At 35.1% G+C, this 21165-nt stretch overlaps 1 protein-coding gene across 3 annotated transcripts in view; it reads left to right on the top strand.

Annotated features, from left to right (window-relative positions):
* CEP135 (centrosomal protein 135) overlaps nucleotides 1-20846 on the top strand; it is a 40608-nt gene extending 19762 nt beyond the window's left edge. For 2 of the 3 annotated variants that reach the window (XM_072862826.1, XM_072862825.1), the window contains 13 exons: nucleotides 583-660; nucleotides 820-971; nucleotides 3553-3668; nucleotides 3739-3893; nucleotides 4392-4447; nucleotides 5503-5671; nucleotides 9104-9214; nucleotides 11057-11242; nucleotides 12177-12386; nucleotides 13388-13590; nucleotides 17756-17860; nucleotides 18263-18409; nucleotides 20198-20846. In XM_072862826.1, coding sequence (XP_072718927.1) covers nucleotides 583-660; nucleotides 820-971; nucleotides 3553-3668; nucleotides 3739-3893; nucleotides 4392-4447; nucleotides 5503-5671; nucleotides 9104-9214; nucleotides 11057-11242; nucleotides 12177-12386; nucleotides 13388-13590; nucleotides 17756-17860; nucleotides 18263-18409; nucleotides 20198-20219 — 1710 coding nt within the window. In that variant the 3' untranslated portion in view covers nucleotides 20220-20846. Of the gene's footprint in view, nucleotides 1-582; nucleotides 661-819; nucleotides 972-3552; nucleotides 3669-3738; nucleotides 3894-4391; nucleotides 4448-5502; nucleotides 5672-9103; nucleotides 9215-11056; nucleotides 11243-12176; nucleotides 12387-13387; nucleotides 13591-16615; nucleotides 17439-17755; nucleotides 17861-18262; nucleotides 18410-20197 lie in introns of those variants that run through there. The other variant, XM_072862828.1, reaches the window with a different exon arrangement.
* The last annotated feature ends 319 nt before the right edge of the window (nucleotides 20847-21165 follow it).

Genomic DNA, 21165 nt, shown 5'->3' on the forward strand with positions numbered 1-21165 from the left:
ACATTTTGTATGTGTGCCACTGAAATATCTGCACAAAAACATTTATCTTGGGCATTTCTAGGAAGTTTGAGAGTTTGTTTAATAATTTCACTACATTTATGCACAGAAGTCAGAGAACAGACAAATAATTTTAAAAAAAGTTCTTCATAGAGTTGGAGAGAGCCCAGTTAGCTTTGTAATATGTCTTACATTTCATATTAATGATAATTTCATAAATTAATTTCAAACAGCTTAGAACACTAAGCTATACATGCTTGCAACCTTCAATATTGCCCTGTAGCTCAGTAATCTTTCTACAACTCACGAATATTAATTTGGTTGGGACCAAATATAAATGTACTTTTTCTTTAAAATAAAAACCAACAACCAAAAGCCAAAACCAAAGACAAACTCAGTGATGTTATATTGAACTGCAGTGGTGTATTTTCAGCTAATGGTCTGTAGTTTTAGAGAGAACACTTTGCATTTGGTCATTCATCTAAGAATGTAGAGCAATGTTTTCTTAAACATTAAGCATAAATTTCTATGGTTAAATCTAAAAATGTGTATCTTATTACAAGTAATTCTATATTTCTATCTCAGATTCAGCAAGAAGCAGCTAACCTTGAAAAATCAAAGATGCAGCATGATATTTCAGAACTGGAGAATAATATTCAAGGAGTAAGTGCATTTTTAGGAAGTAAGCTTTTATTCTAAAATAGGATAGACTTTTCAAGCAATTAGTTTTGTTAGCTGTTTTCAACTTAAATTTATTTAAAAGCCAAGTTGTGATAGGTTTCTGCAACAATAACATGTTTGGTTATTTTTTTTAAATTGCAGTTTGAAATGGAAAGGTGTGAACTAAAGACTACAGTTTCTATCCTGAAAGAAAGAATAAACTCTTTGGAAAATGAATTAAAATTGAAGTCCAGTAAACTTGCCCAGACATCTGATGATTCTTCTCAATTTAAAGCTGAGATTTGCTCACTTCAGTAAGTCTAATGAAAAATGTGGTGGTCTTTCACAGATGCTAACATAATTTTGTTTGTTCTATGACCATATAGCAGAGTTGAGTTCCTGGGAAAGACCATAAAATATTTTCAAAATCACTTGGTACGGGTTTTGTGTTAAGGAAAAGTAAATATGAGTAAGGAAAGTGCTGTGGTGGCTTTTCACAGCAAGCTCCTTCTGGACTTATTTGATACTGATAGTTTTTATGGCTAATTGTGAATGAAAATTTTCTCCTCCTTCTAGAATTGTTTCCTGTAACAACCATGTTCTCTGCTTATGAATGTAGCAGAACAGAAAATTTCTAAGAGGATTTCCAAATGCTGTTTGTTAAAAGGAAGACAGATGCCTTTGCAAACTGCAGCAGTGGGACCAAATTGTGCCAGTTTTACAGGGTTGTCAGTGATACACAAAATTTTATGCCAAGCATTAGGCATTGATATTCCACAATTGAGTGGTTCATGGAGAGTCATTTTGTAATGGCATTTTACTTGAGCTGTTTTTCTTGTGTCACTCTCTTTCATATGCTAATACTATCACACACATATCACAGTTTTGAGAGTTGACATCTTACAATCCGTAGACACAGTCTGTGGGAATTTGACCAACTTGCTCAGAACTAGAGGATCAAGTATACTGTTGTGGTTTAACCCCAGCCCGGCAACTGAGCACCACACAGCTGCTCGCTCACTCCCCCCGCCTCCAGGGGGATGGGGAGAGAATCGGAAGAGTAAAAGTGAAAAAAAACCTTGTGGGTTGAGATAAGAACAGTTTAAATAAAATAAAATAGTAGTAGTAGTAGTAGTAGTAATAATAATAATAATAAAAGAATATACAAAGCAAGTAATGCACGATGCAGTTGCTCATCACCCGCCAACCGATGCCCAGCCAGTCCCTGAGCAGTGGCCCCCCAGCCAGCTTTCTCCTAGTTTATACACTGAGCATCACATCATATAGTATGAAATAGCCCCTTGGCCAGCTTGGGTCAGCTGTCCTGGCTGTGCCCCCTCCCAGCTTCTTGCGCACCTCCAGACTTCTCAGTCGGTAGAGCATGAGAAGCTGAAAAGTCCTTTATTTAGTGTAAGCACTACTTAGCAACAACTCAAACACCAGTGTGTTATCAACATAATTCTCATACTAAATCCAAAACACAGCACTATACCAGCTACTAGGAAGAAAATTAACTCTATCCCAGCTGAAACCAGGACATGTACCCATGTATTTTTAAGGCCTATTTAAACTTGCAGGATCATTGCTGCGCTCTTTTAAAGTTGTTTTAGAAAAGAGTTCCCATCAACTATCTAAATGTGATGGAACAAGAAGAAGGCTTAGAGAAAGTGGAAAAAGAGTGTTGAATAAATCTGGGCAGAAATTTAGAAATCTGGTATTTGGTTTAGGTGGAAATGAGAGGCTTTGATGTAAGAGATCACTACAGGACAGGTAATGCTGTAGATGAGATCTTTTGGATGTTTTACAAGGGAAACAGGGTCTGTGGCTCACACCCCCCCCAACCTGAACAGTACTATACTGCACTGTATAACAGTACAGTAGCAGGGTGGATAACTATGAAGAACTGAAGCTGAGAAGCAGGCCTTGGAGTTCATCTAATGCTCCCAATTGCACAAAGAAGGCTGTTAGTAAAATAATTAGTGTATTTCTCGGTAAAATTGTGACAACATTCATAAAAGTGAAATATCTTGTTAGGTTCCTTATAATTTTAGTGGAAAGCATTGATACCATAAAAAGGAGGAGATAAGGAGTAGAGTTACAGTCATTTCAGCATGTGGTTCTACTTTGTTCATGGTGGCAATTTGTCATAGCTGTGTTTGCTGCCCCCCTGCCCCCCCCCTTTTTTTTTCCCCTCTGAAATTTCACTCTAAACTGAGTGAGAGCAATCTTTATCTGCAGACATACTGTATTCTGGATTGGTGGTTTTTTTGAAAATGAAAAGCTTCTCTAGCTGTTGTGGGATCACACTTTAGAGGAATTTTTATTTTCTGACTTGTTTTGTAAGTAATCCATTTAACTACTTTGGAGTTTTGTTTTGCATTTTTTTTTCCTAAGTCACTGATATTTCTTGCTACGCAAAACAACTATGTAGGTAGATGGTTTCATATATCTTTCAGGCTCTGTATTTCTTAAAAGTAGGATCAGAACTGTAGCTGTCAGTTTGGTTGCTTCTTAAAATGTGGTGTGGCTGATAATCACTGCTATGAGCTACATATCAAAATCTTTATAAAGCAAAGAGTCAAAACACACAAGTAATGAGTTACATGATGAAGAGTAACAGAAATCAGAGGAAGTGACTGTTTCAGATTATCATGCTGGTTCCACCAAGGTTCCATTGCTCCATTTTGGAATGGTGTTGAGGTGGACTTGCTGCAGGGGTCCAGAGCAACCAAGTGGTGTTGGCCTCAGCAATCCTTAATAGTCCTGGTTAGTATGGCATGACCCTATCATGAGTTTATGCTGGAACTGTTGCAGCACTTCAAGCAGCTTAAGAGCCATAAGCGGATGATCCTGAATAGGTCCCAAATTTCTTTCAACTGTATACTGATTTTCCAGGCTCTTAAATGACCAACTCCAGAGGTCTGTTGAAGGATTACAGCACCGATTGTCCCTCAAAAAGGATGAACTGCAGTCAGCTCAAGAAGAAATTGTAAAGCTAGAGGAGAAAATAGGTAATCACCAGTTATTTTTACGCTTATTTCCTGTTTTTAAAATAGAAAGTACTTATTCTTTTATTTATAGATAGGTTAAACCAGAGGAGCACTTCACAGGATGAAGCAGTCAATGTGCTTAGAAGTACTATTACTGTTTTGGACAAAGAAAAGGACAGTCTTCAAGAAACCGTAGATGAAAAAACAGAAAGAATTGCATGCTTAGAAGACAACTTAGCTAACAAGGTATGTGCAGTAAAAGTACTTCTTTGTAGTCCATCTGGGGATTTTTAAAGCAGTTACATTTTAGGGAGACATTTTGCCTTGATGACAAAGCCTGTGCAGAGCTCTAGGCATCACGTGAACACTATGTTTGGACCTAGCCAATGCAAAGAGTCATTAGCCAACTCAATAGCATTTTAATTATGATTGTTAGTGTATTCCTTAAACACTCCAAGAAAATAAAGAAGTATTTTTTGCATTTTGCACTTGGAGGTATTTCTTGAGATACAAGGTTCTAGCCTGAGGTGACAGAATCTATAGCTGACTTCCATCTTTTCTGATTACAAGACAATCCTTTCTCAGTAAAGAAAAGAAACTTGGAAATTTGAATGTGCAAAGATGCAATTACTTATGGGTGAAGGATTAAAATAAAGGTTTAAATGTAAAGTTCTTTAACTTGAAGTATCCTGTTATGTTGCAATATCATAATACCTAATACAACTTTTGCTTTTATTTTTGTAGGAAAAATCAATTACTCATTTACGTCTAACTCTCTCTGAGCTGGAGTCCTCAACAGAGTAAGTAAAGACTAGGATGCCTTCTTCAGTGGTTTTATTTTATCTAGTGGTTTTAAAGTGAAAGTAGATGGCTATTTTAGTTATTTTGGTGAAATTGAATTAATTCTGTTTAAGTCAAGTAAAGGAGTGTACTGTGTTGAGAAAGATGTACACAACTTTTTAAGAGACTTCCTCTGCAATTATATTGCAGGCTGCTAAGATACTGTTAAGACAGCCATTAACAATTGTTTGTCTATATTTATTTTCCTAAATTGGTAACACTTCTTAATTCTCACTTAAGAAGTAGCTTTTTAGTATTCTAAGTACCCCACTAGATATTATTAGATTGACCCAGGTAAAACTCAGAGCTGAACTCTTAATTATTGGCAAGCTAATTCTTCCAGCTTAAGCTACCAGTACAGTCTTAATTAAAATATATTTATGTAGTTTTTAGCTGGGCTTCATCTGATCTTTCCTTCTGGCCTCTTTTCAAGCATGATTTTAAAACTATAACTTTTTAAAATAAAATATTTAAACACCAATATTTAAACATCTGAAGACCAGTGTAACTGAATATTTGGTACATTGATGCATGAAGTGTCTGTGGCAAAAAACTAATGCAAAAGTTTACTTAAATTCACACATATTTATATTTCTACTTTTTTGTTTAATCTCTTCCTTACTCTTTTGATTGTTGCCTTTCAAGTGTAAGCTATCTGTCGTCTTCCTTTATGGTTTATAAAATATGCAATGGCTAACATACTGTAACCACTACCAAACATGGATAAACATAAGTATCAGTAATTGCTGTTTGTGTAATAAGATACATCTTACCAGATACATCTTCAAAGTTGAAGATTAATTCCATTTTATTTGTGCATATTGACATTTTACATCCTTAGCTTATGTTTGTTTAGACTCAGTTTGCCAGCCTTCAGAGAGCAAGAATTTTACCTGTTTTTTTTTTTTTAAAAAAAAAAAAGCTTTTGCATATCCAAAATCCACGACTGATCATTTTCAGCAGTATGTGGTATAGTATAAGAAGGGACAACTTAAATAAGATTTTCACTTGATAGCCAGATGAAGGACATGCTGAGCAACAGAGACCGTGAGATATCTAGCTTACATCGCCAGCTTGATACGTCCCACATAGAGCTTGCAGAAACAGGAAGAGTAAAGGAAATTGCTCTGAAAGAAAACAGACGATTGCAAGATGACCTAGCTACAATGGCCAGAGAAAACCAGGTATGAAGGTAGTACATAATACTGAAGTATTAAACTATTTATTGCTTGCTTACATATAGTGGTACATCAAAACTGTTGTATCCTCAATTTTCATTTGGTATGTTTAATTATTGGTATTTCTTGAACACTGGGATATTAAAAATGACTGTGTAGCCTAACAGTGTAATCTAACAGGAGCTGGTGGAAGGCCAGGGCTTACATAAAGTTGATAAGGGGGATTCAGACTGGAAAGCAGAACATCTAAACAAGAATTACTGTCCTTGGGAGTAAAGCACATCCTGGAGAAATATGTAACCTAATTAGGAGGTTTTGGGAACCATCTGAAACAACTAGTTAGAAGTGTGATAAGGAGCACCCTCACGCGACCTATCCTCATTATAATACTAAAAATCACAGCCCTTGAGCTGGAGACCCCGGCCCAAGCAGAGACCCCTCACCTTTGAGCATGCGCAGAATATTAAAGTAGCACTGTAGCTTTAAGTTGAAATAAGAGAAATGTAGACCAATAGAAAACTGCTTTGTGTAATTACTTAAGCATATGCATAACTAGACTGTATAAACACTGTACCTGCATGACCGAACTTTGTGCTAGCTTTGTGGAGCTACCACCTAGCACCCATCTCTGTGCAGACATGAAATGAAATACCTCTGCCCTGTGTGTATATTGGTGTCTCACACACTGGGTAAATGACCTCACACTTGTGGGATAACAACTGGGCAGAAATTGTAAAAGCAGTTACTTTAGATACTTAGCGTAGTCAATACGGTGGGGGAGAAATAGACAAGCTTTCAGTGTAGTCACCCTTCCCCAGATTAAAAAAGAAATCTAAATAAACCTAGGACATAACATAATTTCATTATAGTATAAACAATCAATTGGTTATATCACTTGGTAGTTTGTATTTAATTGATAAAAATTGGGTTTTATTATCTGTGAAACAGGGATTATTGAGAGAGAGGAAGAAACCACAAAAGCAGATATCAGGTTATTAGGTGAAAGCGAGAGGGAGAGGGAGGAGATTGCTAGCACATCTGAATTTGTTCTGGTGCATGGTGATTCATTAGTTTCATCCATCTAGTCTCCATGAAGCATGTTTGTGTTCTGTGAGCCTTGGTAATGGTGGCTGTAAAGAGGTATTGGCAGGTTTTTAATTTCCAGTTCTGGCAAGGTTAGTTTCCATTCATGTGTGTTGCTCTGCAGGAACTTTGCTTTCACAGGTGAATTGGGAAAGGTTAATTTTGGGAGAGAAAATATAAGAGGGCTTAAAAGCTACAAGACAGAGGGATTGAAGAAAACTTACTTTCAAGGTATGATAGTCCCAAATAGTCTGAATTTGTTTCCTGATTTCAGGAATGCATAAGGATGCACAATGGATGGGAATAGGAGGGGTTTCCTTTCCGTTGTGTCAAGGTTGTGTGGAGTTTTTAGATGGTGAATTCAAAGATGCCATCTATTTCCCTGGAGAAATGTTCTTATGGGATTGTCTTTTCATTGGTAAGGTGGGTGTCATGGTGAAGTGGTATCTTAGAGTTCAGCTGTATATTGCAGCTTTTTTTGTGTGTGAGTTTTGTTTTTTGTGGAGATTCTGTTCAGGTACTTTATTTGACTGCTTGCAGAGTTTTATGTTATATTTTTATTTGTATTGGGTTTATATGATTTCATCTTTCCTTAGCTCTCTAGTATTTTAGTGTCATAATGTACCTCCTTGCTAACAGCTAGCCAGTCAGTAGCTTTAGGCCAAAAAGCAGGTGGGAAGTGGGTTTAATTCAGTGAATTAAACTGTTTGATTATCATAATTATTATTCTTGTGGCATCTTCATCTTGAGATGTTCTCCAGGGGTCTGCAAGTTAAACCAACCACTGGTGTGTAAGGCTTTCAAGAGCATAGGGGGCTTATATAGTATATGTCCATTTGCACTCTTTCCAATCATCATTGCTCCATTTCTTCTTCCTTGGAATTCTCTGGGTCTGGAATCCATGGCTTGGAGAGCCTGAAGTGCATTCAGTCTTGCTAATCCCTCACATAGTTTGAGGCATAATAAGTTGGTTTTGTGCACCAGCTGGTTACTGCTGACCAAAAGCCTTCCAGCTCCAAGTGCATGACATGGATGTCCCTGTACAATAGAATGGGCGTATGGACAATATGTAACAAAAATGTCCAGTGTTTTATAGGGTAAGTAACATTTTTATTGGGCTAAACATTAGAAAGACTGCATAGAGAGTATGTGAATGTGTTTAAAGAGCTAGCCCAGAATTTTGTTGCAACTCACTACATTCAATTTGTACAGCAAATACAACTATTGCAGCTCATCATGAGACTCAAATGCCTTGTACAGTTTTGATGCTGAGATACAAATGTTTGTTTGAATTCACTGTGAATGCCAACACTAAAAATAATCAGGGCCTTGTTTGCTAAACCATTTGTTTCAATTCCCCTCAGTCAACCTGGCTGAGTCTGAAGCTAGAAAGTGCAATAAAGCAAGATGTTTTAAGTAAGTGATGTAGTACCCTGAATAGTTCTTGCAAAACCTATGGTACAATACATAGATATATGGGTGTATTATTGAAATTAGAGATGCCATTCACAGGTATCTAATAAGATGAAATATTAAATATTGTCATAATGGGATGACTAAAGCTTTCCCAGTGTGCTTGGGAAGGCTACCATAGAGACAAGCAGACTGATTTCAGCATATGCTAAATAAGGCACGCAGTAAAAAGGCTGCCATTAATGAATATTAATATAACACAAAAAGAAGAAGGGAAAGAAATAAGGCGATATTCTCTCTTTCCCCCACATTTGATAGTGGGGATAGAAGAAGGTACTTGCCTTTTTGGCTCTCTGGGCTAGAGGACTGAGAGAAAGGTGAGAGCTGAACCTGAGAAGGCCAGAGTTAGCAGTTCCAACATCTCAAACAAATTCCATGGTGCATTTTTGATGTCTAAATACGATCTTAAGAATGCATTTAGTTACTTCATCTTGCAGTTCTACTTTAAAATAAATGTTGTAGTAAATAGAAGTTGTAAACAGAAGTTGTAAATAGAAGTTGACTTTCTAGTGACAAAACTTCCCTTCACTCAGGGACAGTGAATCTTAAGGCTAGAAAAATCCCAGCTTCCAAACATCTGTATGTTGAATTTTCCAAAGATCAGTAGGGTGTGTCATCAGGGAAGCTGCAGATTTTATGAGCTGGTATGATATTAATTGTTTTCTGTGATCGTTCTTGCCTGGAAAACTCTTTGGTGTATGTAAGGTAATAGGGGATATTTCTGAACCCTGCAAATCCCAAAGGGCTTTGACTAAATTACTTAAAAGTAGAATAGAATAAAATCTAGGGCGTATGCAATTACTTTTGATTTAGTCTGATACAGTAATATATAGTGATTAATTTACTCTAATGCACTGTTTTGCCTTTATGTAATCTCTTCAGGCTATCAGTAGTGAGCTTGAAGATGCAATACGTGAAAAAGAAGAAACAAAAAGCAGGGTTCATAATTATATAACTGAAGTTTCCAGATTTGAGACCTTGATGGCTTCGAAGGTAAAAGCATAATCTGTAGGTAGTCATTACTGTTTCAATAAATCCATTGGTTTTAGAGTATAACACATTCCTATTAGGATACAGTCAACAAATTAAGAAATATATGGTTTGGGTCCTGTTCTCCCTGCCTGTCCCATTTCCTTCTTTTATGGTTTTTTCCTTCTTTCCTCTGCAGTGTTTCAAGCTACTGGTGGATTCATATAAAACCTTATTAGATCTGAAGCATTGATAAATTCTGGCACATAACAATTTCATTGATTATGTTTCAGTTGGCCTTAACACTGGAGAATGACAAAAAATCATGTTTGAATGTTGTTTTGCTTTTTGAGTTTTGACAAGGCAACTAGTAAAATATGTGGTACTATTTCATGATTGTAGGCAACAAGCAGCTTATATGATGGTTTTTAATATTTTACTTTTTAAAAAGAGAAGTTTTATATGTAGTTCTGCAGGAAAGTGTAAAATTAGCACATTGGAATGTTTTCTCTATGAATGATAAGAGTTCAGAGTTTTTGCTGTACTGACAAAACAGTGCTCTTGTTAAATGTATTTTCTCCTGATACTTGGATTCGAAAGTGTGATGTGTGTGAATTAAAACTTAGACTCATTTAAAACAAATAGAATTTATGTCAAGACAACATGAACTGGCAAGTTTATTATGTGACTTTGAATAGGAAAGAATGGGTTTTGGTCTGATTTAGACTTGCATGTCTAGATAAATGCATGTAAATTCAACCACTTTTTACAAGTAGAAACTGAAGCACAGAGAAAAAATTAAGGTCAGTAGTATGTTAACTTAGAACTCTCAATTTAAGACACTTGAAGTTTAGTTTTCAAGAATTTTATAATATATCATACATCCAAAGCACATCAGCTACACATGTGGCCACATCTTTGGCAAATGAGAATCCAGTTATTCAAGTCAGGTACCAAGAAGCTGTAGAATATATGGCCAGTGACCAATTATGAAAGGTTGGTTTCAGGGATTTGTCTAGTATTACATCTGCATGTTGCCTGTGGAGACAAGGATTACTTTTCTGTGCAGTGTTCACTTGCTTAATCATGAGTTTCTGTTTCCTGATGCCCCACCTCATTCTGTCTGCAGCTTCCAAGTTCTGCAGGAAACACAGAAGAAATTTCAAAAACAGTAGCCTTCCTCATTAGATAAATCTGATTCATACTAGCAACTTGCTTGTCCCACTGTGCATTACATGAACAGGGAAAGAAGGGAATGGAACTAAATAGAGAAGAAAAATTAATCACTGCCTTATAATATGCACTTGGAGGTGGGCCAAATTAAAATTCACAAGCAACATTTATTCTGTCACTGCTTAACTTGTAAGCACTGAAGCTTGCGGTTTTGTATGTTTGTGATAGACTGCTCAGGTGTATATGCCTGAATAGGTTACCAGTCTTTCAAGTACTGCTGTAATATAAATATTTGTAAGAGCGCAGTAAGTAAAAGAGCTGAAAAGGGACTCCTGCTGGAATTTCTTGGAAAGGGCAGCACTAGGATCAGTACATGTCAGTAATGTGACCCTTGACAATGCAGAGACATCCAAAATAAGCCCTCCCCTGGGAGCCTTGAAACTCATTAACAACTGCTAAATGTAAATACTTCCATTTAATAAAACTGAATGCCATCACTGTGTTTATTTACTATTTGGACTTGCAAAAGGGATGATGCCCTTTAGTAACTGCCAGATAGTGGGAGTAAGAAAATGGAGAAAGATCTACTTTCTTCTGAAAAAAAAAAAGATATTGTAGGGAGTAGGCATGAAATAAGATCAAGCAACTTGAAGGTATGTTGATCATTGCAGAGTGATTTACTGTTCCATCTAGGAAAAAGAAAACCAAGAATTGTTAGAGAAGTTCCGAATGCTGAATACGCAAGCTGAAGAGTGGGAAATGAAGGCTCATCAAGCTGAAGGAGAAAGCAGCTCAATACGACTTGAACTCCTTTCTATAGATACAGATCGAAGACATCTTCGAGAGAGAGTAGAACTTCTGGAAAAAGAGATTCAAGGGGTAATAACTTGTGCAATGAAATTCTGTCAAGGAAAGTGGGATACATTCAAATGTTTTTTAATAAAGTCGACATACTATTTTTGATGCTTTAGTGGAAAATAATTCCTATACATGAATGTTTCAAATGTGGACACTGAGTTTTTGAAACAGTAACTGATTTTAGTTAGAGATGCTTTCCTTCTCCCTTCCCTGCTTTCCCAAAATTAGAATCACAGCGTATATTTTAATACTTTTAGATCTCTTCTGTTGGGTGATCACTGCTACTATGTTATTGTCTCTCTTAAGAACCTTTTGTTTAGTTGCTTCAAAATATTTGCATATAGCTTTATGAGTATTTTTTAAGCTTAGTTCTTACATTTCTTTGAAGCTTTGAAGTATTTGAAGCATTGGCGGCTGGAGGTAAAAATCTGGTAGTAGTAGTTCAAATCCAGAATCAGGATTCCATAATACCAAAACCTAGACCAGTAGCATAGAAAATAATGAGGTTTATGTTTTAGAAACAATAACTTCATGGAGATCAAGGAAGTTTTAGAGTATAATAGGTGTGGATTGCCCATATTTTGTCTCATGCTTTTAATTAGCCAAAAAGAGTTAAAGACTTTAGTATTGTAAGCTGAGTAAAGAATAGATTGTACTTTGGGGGTTTTAAGCTTTTAATTCTCTTCTGAAGCTGGAATCCAGCCTCATTCCACTCTTGTATAGTACTTGCATAATTCTTCAAGATGGTGATTAAAAATTGCAGAGATGGTTTATTAGTTGTTCTTAGCTGTGATTTGGGGAGAGGAGAGGAAAGGAATGTAATATAAAGTTAATTTTATAGGGAAAGTTAATTTTGAAGGGAAAAGAAAGTATTAAAAAAACCCCTGTTACCCAAAAGAGAATGGTTAACTCAACATTTAACACTGAAGAGGTATCCATATTTGTCTTTGTTTAGCATATTGTTGCACATCAAGCATATGAATCTCAGATCTCCTCCATTACAAAAAAAATGTCCAAATTGGAAGAGGATTTTAAACGTGAAAATCAGGATAAGTCTTCTGTGTTGGCGGACCTGGCTTCTGTGAGAGAACTCTGTGTGAAACTTGAGTCTAACAAAGAACTTTTATCTCGACAGCTGACATCCAAAAGCATGGATTATGAAAGGGTAAGCAGCAAATTTAGGCAAATAAAGGCAAATTTAATGTGCTATAATAAAATATCTTCCTTTGCTTTTAATGGTTTTTGGAGAAAAGAATAAGCTACTTCTGAGAGCAAGGTAAGTTAATTTACGTCACTAGTTTTGCATTTATATATAAATTATAAATTTTGCAGATCTGTATCTGTGAGTTTTGTGCAAAAAGAGGGAGTTTCTTTCATTCATTATCACTACAAAATGTGGCAGCAGTAGTTTTCGCTATACCACAGAGACAAATTATATTTATTTGGTTTTATGTACTGTTTTTTAATTTACTCAAATTTTCAACTTTTCTAAAAAGTGAATAGTGCACTTCTTATTTAGATATTAAAGACTTTTCCCTAATGGGTTTTTTCAATTAAATTGAAATTTAGATTCAGCTGAAGTTCATTAAATATTTTGAAATAGTTTAAACCATTCTAAATATCTGTAATTTCTGAACTTTTTTCTTTACAATTGATTGTTGTGTCTTTACTTAGTGACTTGGTCAGGCTTTCTGTTACTGTAATATTCAAGACCTTGAGAACAGTAGTTCTCATCCCCACAGAATTTGTTTATATTCATAGAATGATGAGGAAAACAAGCATTCCTACATTTTCAGCAAAAGCCAAGAAGCTAATTGTGAGCTAACCTAGTCGAATAGAATGAAGTATAGTAAATACTATTTTTGTACTTGTGCAAAAGCCTACTGCTGTTAAAAGCCAATTAGTGTTCTGGGTACTTACCTAAGCATTTCCAGCACTCAGTAATCCAGCTCCCAGTAAAGCATTTGACAGGTGTACAGCTTGAATAGTTTTTAACAAAGTATAGTTTTAAATAATTGTAGGCTTTAATTTGTTTTGTGAGCTCAGTTTCCTATTCATTTTTATGAAACTTCCAGTCATTTCAGTTTTTGTAACAACTCTTCACGAAAGAGAACTCTGTGTGTTTGTAAACCACTGTATTAATAATGTATAAAATTTGTGCCCTAGGTTCTAGGTGAATTAGAAGATATAAAATCAGAAGCAGAGTTGCTGAAAAAGCAGTTATCCAGTGAGAGACTTACAGTTCAGAATCTTGAAACATTGCTGGCTACTAGTAGAGACAAAGAATTTCAGAACCATTTAACATCCCATGAGAAAGATTCTGAAATTCAGTTATTGAAAGACAAGCTAACACTCGCCGAGAGCAAACTGTAAGTTTAACAAGTGTATGAATGTGTTACGTGGTTTACAAAGAAACTTTTTCTGTGTGACAACACTTAGTCACAAAGTCAAATTCCTAATGTTCAGTATGGCTGAGCAGATTTTTGCAGCAATGTCTTTTGACCTTTCACAGCATCATTTAGTTAAATTTTCTTTACAGATCTTTCATATTGTTTTCTTTAATCAGCACTCTGGTGGACATCAGTTTAGTACAAGCAGTAAACTTAAACAGGAGTTCCAAAGGAAACCTACTCCAAAAGGAAGGAACACCCTGCTGAGTTTTCACAGTCTTGGGAATAAGGACTCAGTTTCTCTCTGGATTTGTCCCCAGTCTGACTCCAGAAAGTTCGCTTCATTTTCTCTGCTGGTCATGACTCTTTCCCACATCAGTCAGGCACAGGAGGTGATACCTTTCCTGAAGTTCACTTGTCTGATATAACTCTGCCACCTTTTCAGTGCAATCACTAAAATCCTTTCCTTCTGAGCCTCTTGGTGGACATAACTACCTAATGACAAGGTAGCTGATCTGTTGCAGACATTATTTCCACTACAGAACTAGCCAACCCATGATAATTTTTTAAAATTTTTTGGCTGTTGAGTACATCTATAAATGTATGTATGCATTGCAGTATGATTTCGATATTTAACCTTTGCAACAAAGTGTATCAATTCTCAAAATATATAACCACCTCTCTCACAGGTTCAGATTTTCTTCTTAGCTTCAGGAAGCAATCTAATTCAACTCTGCTTTTTAAGCAAAGCATCATATTTTTATTTGTCTTTGAAGAGTTTGAGTTTAATTATTAAGAGAATACAAATTTTCTTAGTCTTGAAATATGTCTTATGTTCTTATCTTGGAGAGTATTCTGAAGTCCTAACTCCTTTAGAACAATGTGGGATTCATCAAGCATCTCAAAGCAAATTGAAAGTAAAATTTTAACATATGTGTACTGCTCACAAAAAAATACTGAGTAGATTAAATCCATGGTAAATGTGAATTGCTTTTCACATTTCACATTTCAATCAGGCTACTGAAGATGCCTGTTGTCCTTACTTTGATTAAAGTAAGAATCACATAATAAATAGTGAAGTCAGTGCTTTAAAAAAGCAAAAGTACTTTTGCTGCTATTAATATTAACTGCTAAGGAAAAAGTCCTGTATCATTTATTGTTCCTTTGAAACATAAATGGAACTGAACCTGACACCTACACTAAATGTGGCTATATTATAGCTAATGGCAACTTCTTATGCTGTGCATCTGCCTAGAGTATAAATAACTTTTTAACACTCTTATAGAAGAAAGACTAATCTGTTTGGAACAATTGAGTTAAGGGGGGCATATTTTGTGTATATGAAATTCATGTACAAGAGAAGTAGGGGATTTAAAAAATTTTCTTCATGATATGGAGCAGGGAATTTGAAGTTTCCATGATATGTGTCATCATGACATGGTAATTCTCCTGGGGATACATTAGCCAGTGAGTGTAGTGGTATCTCTGCATTAAATAGCAAGAAGGAGGAGTAGCAGCTGAATGTAGATGGTGGTGAAGAGTAAAGTCAAAGTAGAATTTCAGAAAAAGAAACACAGATACACCCACTTAGTAAACACTGAGGTAGGGTGAGAAAGGAAACATATGGAAGGTAAAAGGACAGATAATGCTTCCTTATGAGATACAGAATATAGCATACCTAAACAGTTAAAAGTTATCTGTAACTTGGTGACACAAATGTGCAAGAAAAACACTTTTGGTTGATTTACGTAAGGGCTACAACTTACCACTGACAATGGTCCACCTCAAGTAGCAGTGATCTCAATGAATCTGTAGATGACTACGCTATTAATTGCCCCTGTGCAACTCATTGCTTCATGTTTTAGAATTGCTGAGTTTTGTTTACTTGGGGGAAAAAAGTTAGTTGCATACAAAGAACATAAACTAATGGAATGTCCTGACTATGAAATTAAGTGTGAAAGTTACAAAAAAAAAAAAAAAAAAAAAAAAACGGAAAGAAGGAGGTTTTCATTTAACTTTAATTTAGCTTCTTTGTGTACAAACATTATAAAACTGTTTAAATAACTTCATAGTAATTTTTTCACAATTCTTCCGCACACATTGTAGGGTTCCTTTCTTGGTTGTTGTAAATGTCAGTACTTGCATTGTTAACAGGATGGGATATTGCAGGAAGAAGGAAAATGTTTTCTTGGAGGAATAGTGGCTACTCTATTGAATTGTCTTCCTCTGTTTATCTCAAAGGTTCTGCATGTTGCTAGGCAAATGTTCAGGTGTGAGAACTAGTTGTACATACCTTGTTTTCTACTATTTGGTTTGTAGTAGTTGCAGTCTAAAGAACAGGAACTTTAAATGCTCACAGCTGTGACTGAAGTATGTGACAATTGTTTGTGTCTTGCGAGATATAAAAATTCATTTGACTTGGCAAAATTTCAGTTCTAACTGACAAAAATCATGTGTCAATATTTTTGAACATTATTTACAGTTTTGGCCTTATTGTGCCTGGCTCCTACTCTATTTATAAAATGGTACTGATGCAACCTCTAACTTTAGAAGGATTCTCAAAATCAAGTTTAACTTGTGAAGTTCTCCAGTGCTGTAATTTTGAGCTCTGCGAAGAATGAGTAGTTGTGTTACTCAGAGTGCTATTTGGGTGATAGTACAGTAAATGAGATCTTTAAGCTCTACAGTAATTAAGTATTAAATAAACAGAAAATATTGAATAGCTAAACTACTTGTTGAGAACTCTCTGTATCTACTGTGAAAGAGCCAGATGTCCTGTGAAAAAATGGTATATCATCGTGTAATCTTATTATATGATGATTACTGTGCATAGGGGTTCCAAATTAAAATATTTCTTAATTTTTGAGTGATTTACTTCATGATCTTAATTTTGTTTAAATGTCATTGACATGGAATAACCTCAGAACTCACAAAACTGTTTGCTTTCTTTCTTTATTTTACAATAATGATATTGGGCCCTGAATTCTTACCTCCATCCTGAAAGCATATGCCTGTCTCTGAAGGACTTAGAATAAGATATCATCGAGACCTCTTGTCTTCTGCATCTGTTTTCAACAAACTGGATCAAGATACCATTCTAGGAATTTTATTGATGAATAGGGAACATGGGAAAAAATATTCTGCGGTTCTTTTTGGATCAAATCTCTTGAGTAGTTTGCATCTTCCTGGAGTCAGAAACCAGCGCATGCCAGACAGGAAGTCTGTGACTGAGCTAGGAGTGGAACTCGTTTTTCAGAATTCAAGTCCAGTGCTTTAGCAATAAACTAGTACACCTTTGCTTCTCCAGAAGTGACTTTTGAGCACTCTACCTCATATTGCCTTTGAAGACTCTACGGAATAACATAGCTGTCTAGATTCTGGTTTAGACAACTTATTTTACACTCAATGATTTTTTTTGCTTGCTTTATAATGCAATTAATGGTGTTTTGCAACCAAGCATTGAGTCGTCCAAGCTGATGATTTGCTAAGAAGTATATTTAATTATGTTACTTAAGATTTTCAAGGCTGCTTTTCATTTTGATTCTTGCAGTTGAAACAGTTGAGCCCAAACACTGAGGGTGTACTTGACAAGCTTTCAGACTCTGCGTTTTGCTGGTCTGAGCTTGCATTAATATAGCTTTTACTTAGATTTGATTCAGTTGTGTTCATTGCTAGCCAGATAGTTCCAGCCTACTTGATATAATTTTTACTGAAGCCATATCTGTAATGTTTGTATTTTTTGTGCATAGTTACTGCTTTTTTCTTCTTTTTTGAAAGTGTACATATAAAGGCCATCTCGCATTGCAACAGAGGATAGTAAATCAATAAATTAATGATTTAATTATTTTGTCTGTTTTTATAAAACATGTTTGTTTTTACCTTTGTCTGAAAAAGAACATGATGTATTGTAGTAAGGTTGTAGTGAGAGGCTTGCCAGCTTCTCACTTCTTTCTCACCTTAGGTTCTTCCAGAAACATTCTGTTGCATTCACTTGGTTCTCACTGCTTCTAATTTGTCTTTAATTTGGTCTGTGTGAAACAACATGTTCACTATCTATTTTTGTTTTATCTTGCTCTAATTTGTCTAAGTTCCTAGCTGACAGTGTTCAAAGAAAACTTTGTTGCTTCTCATGATTTTTTTTTAGAAGCAGCTATAATAGAGAGGTTCCCATACTTCGAAGTAAAGTTGCACAGCTGCAGACTGACTGTGATGTTTTAAAAAGGCAACTGACAACTGAACGATTTGAACGGTAAGATGCTGTTTTTTCAGTGAGGTGACTCTTCTCGTTTCTTCTTTCTCACTTTTAAAACTGTTGCTTTTTTCAATAGTGAGGAACTTTTATGGAAAATTGTGTTCCTATTGTCATGCAAAATCTAATACTCTCATCTTGAAAACTGCTTAATTAAAAAAGAAAAAAAACTTACAGAGTTTCCCTCACAAATTTTGTGAGTTTACCATTGCATCTAAAAAAAAATTCTCCCTTCTCATGAAAACAAGAAGAAAGTTGAGTGACATTACAAGAAAACAAGGCTCTTTGCAAAGTATTGTGAAAATCACCAAGTAAAAACATGGTAAAAAAAGTTACATTTTCTTCCTTTAACGTCCTGCAGTACCAAAGTGTTATGTAACTGAAATTGCTATCTGTTGGTAGAGAGCGTGCAATTCAGGAAATGCGTCGACACGGTCTCTCTACATCATCATTACGTGCTTCACCTCCTCTCAGTTCAACATTAAGGTCTCCCTCACATTCTCCAGAACGTACGATTGTAAGGACAACTGATCAGGCAGCAGCTGAAAAGTAAGTGATTTGATTTTAGCAGATTGTTTCTGTTCAAGAGTTAGGTTTAAACTGTTTATAAATAATACTTTTTTAATTCTATGAAATTCTTACACACTTTAGGTGGTTCTAAGTTCTTCTTTTGTTGACTCTCCTACTATAAAATATTGATTGGAAATGATAGATGCAAAGTGGTCTCCAAAGACTATATAATGTAATGGATTCCTGTTCCTGTTTTTGTTAATGGTCTTGCACCAGCTGACAGCTTCCAAATATATATCGCCTGCTTATTATTACCATTAATTATATCCAAATATATGTTGCCAATTTATTATTGTTAATAGTTATCTCCAAACAACAAATGGTTCATATTAAGAGAAATGCCATGAAATTCTCTCAAGTACAGCAATGAAGGAAAGACACTCCATAGGAGAGTCTAAAATGCACTTGAACCCTACACATTAGAGGAAACTGTCTCCAAAACAAGTGCATAAAACTAATTAATGCATTTTTCATTGTTAGTGCTTGAATGCTATGAATGGCTAAGATTGTGGTCACCAGAGTCCATAAAAATCAACCTCTCACCTCTTCATTTTCACTGACATTTTTGTTCTTTTAGAGATCGTTGTTGTTTTAGATGATGTCAGTTATGTGTTACAGGCCTGATTATTGACTTTATATCCTGTCTGTCCTATACTGCATAATGAATTGCAGTGAAGAGTGGAAGGACAGGGAGAGAAAAACTGATTGTTTTAGGAAATAGGTGTGCTATAACAGCTATATAGTATACTATAACAGCTCATGAATCTAGCTATCTAACTGCTGAACTCCAAGAAACAGAATTCCAAACTGATAAGATTTTAAACTTTATTTTTGTTGGTAAATACATATGGCTTGTTCTTAAGCTTACTTTTGTTAACAAAAACACAGGTTTCCTGAGAACTGAGGTCAGCATGGCATGATCCACATTGTCAGCAATTTTTCTCTTCTTCTCTGAGTTTTTGGACAAAGCAAAAAAAGGAACCGTAGCAAATGAGATATTGGGGATGAAAGAGCAGTTATGACTTTTGCTTTACTGGTGAACCATTAGGCAAACCCTGTTACATTGCAAATCAACATTTTGACTGAGATGATACATAATAAATTTCTGAGAATTAGTATCATCAGTAGAGAATTGTCTTTAGTCTTCCTTGCTTTACAGTGAGTCCCAAGAGCAATAAAAATAGTCCAGTCGCTATACTTGAAGAGTACCATGAGTGAACTATTTTTATCCTAGTATTTGTGTACTTAGTTTTTACAATGACAGCTCTGTACCATATCTTATCAGAAAATATCCCATTTTCATGAAGTATGTATTTTTAAAGAAAGTGGTTTTTAACAACTGAATTCATATGCAGTTTAATTTTTTACTATCTTGCGTTTTAAACCTGTCAATGGATTATTACATTAGAATGATCTCAGTAGTAGTATCACCATCTTTTACCCTACTTATTTATTCCTTCCTGGGAGCTTACCACAGTAAAAAGTACTCTGTAATTACTGTTCTGTACTGTTACAACTGTCTTTTTCTCTAATCTGATTTAATCTTCTCAATAAATTTTCTCTTCCTCCTCGCTTCACATTTACTTTTTTAAGTATTTGAGCAATGAGTCAATGAACTGAATGTAGAGTTTTAGAATATGCTGATAGCTGATATTCAGGAATAACAGAAGATAATATGAGGAGGATAAATCTAGTTATTACTTTTTATCCTAATATTCATTAGTAAAATATAATAGCTTTATTTTGAATTTTTTCTTTCTCCACCAGAAACGTGAGCTTCAAGGAATAACCAGTACTTGAGCAACTGAAGCATTACCTTGTTACAAGGACTTTGTTTCGAAAATTATGAAGGCTGACTTGTATTCTACCTCTGTTTTCTTCAAATCAGTGATTACCTTTGAAATTTCTGAGAACCGGTGAAGTAATCAACTTTGCAAAATTCTGCTTTCCCCACTGGCTGGGGTGACTGTTTTTTGCTGGCTGTTTGACGGGGTTTTGTATCAAGGCCAGCTAAGTTTTGTTACTATTTTGCAAACATAATAATTGTAAGAAGGAAAAGAGTACTTGATATGACAATCTCTTTTAAAATAAAATTTTACTATTTTATTTCTGTTTGCTTATCTCATACAGTTACAGAAGTTTCTTCATCTTAGTGTGAGCTAACATAGAATAACATACACAATTGTCTTAAAAATGCTGAGCCAGTGTATGTTTTATACTCATGATGATTTCTTATGTTTGGGCTTTTAACAAGTGTTTTCTGTTTACAGGTCGTTCTTCATAGTATTTAAAAGTATTGATTATCTATTTTTTGTGAATGCATTTTGTTTACTGTACCTTTTCTTAGTTAAAAAAAAATCAGTTATTCTTTATTAATGTTTTTGTCATTAACAACTACTCATCTCCTTTTGTTTAATCTTTGTGTGAAATTGCATTTTAAATATTATCCCAATATTAAATAAAAAGTTAAAAGAAAAATGATATTTTTAAAGATTTATTGAAAACCTTTAAATATTATAAAATCAATTCTTAAAGTATTTTCTAGTCAATTTTTTGAATCATATATGGAGATATTTTTCAAATTTTGTTTTTAAAAGATCAGAACAAAACCTGGAATCCTTCACACAGTTAAGCTCAAGCTGTTGGAGAGGTGACACAGGCCTTTATGTTGTGACACACAAATTAGGTAAATACAGTGAGAACTAATCTTTAAAATATCTGGTGTATTTAGCAGA

The sequence above is a fragment of the Ciconia boyciana genome, chromosome 5 (genome assembly GCF_034638445.1).
Source record: "Ciconia boyciana chromosome 5, ASM3463844v1, whole genome shotgun sequence".
In the NCBI taxonomy this organism is placed as follows: Eukaryota; Metazoa; Chordata; class Aves; order Ciconiiformes; family Ciconiidae; genus Ciconia; species Ciconia boyciana.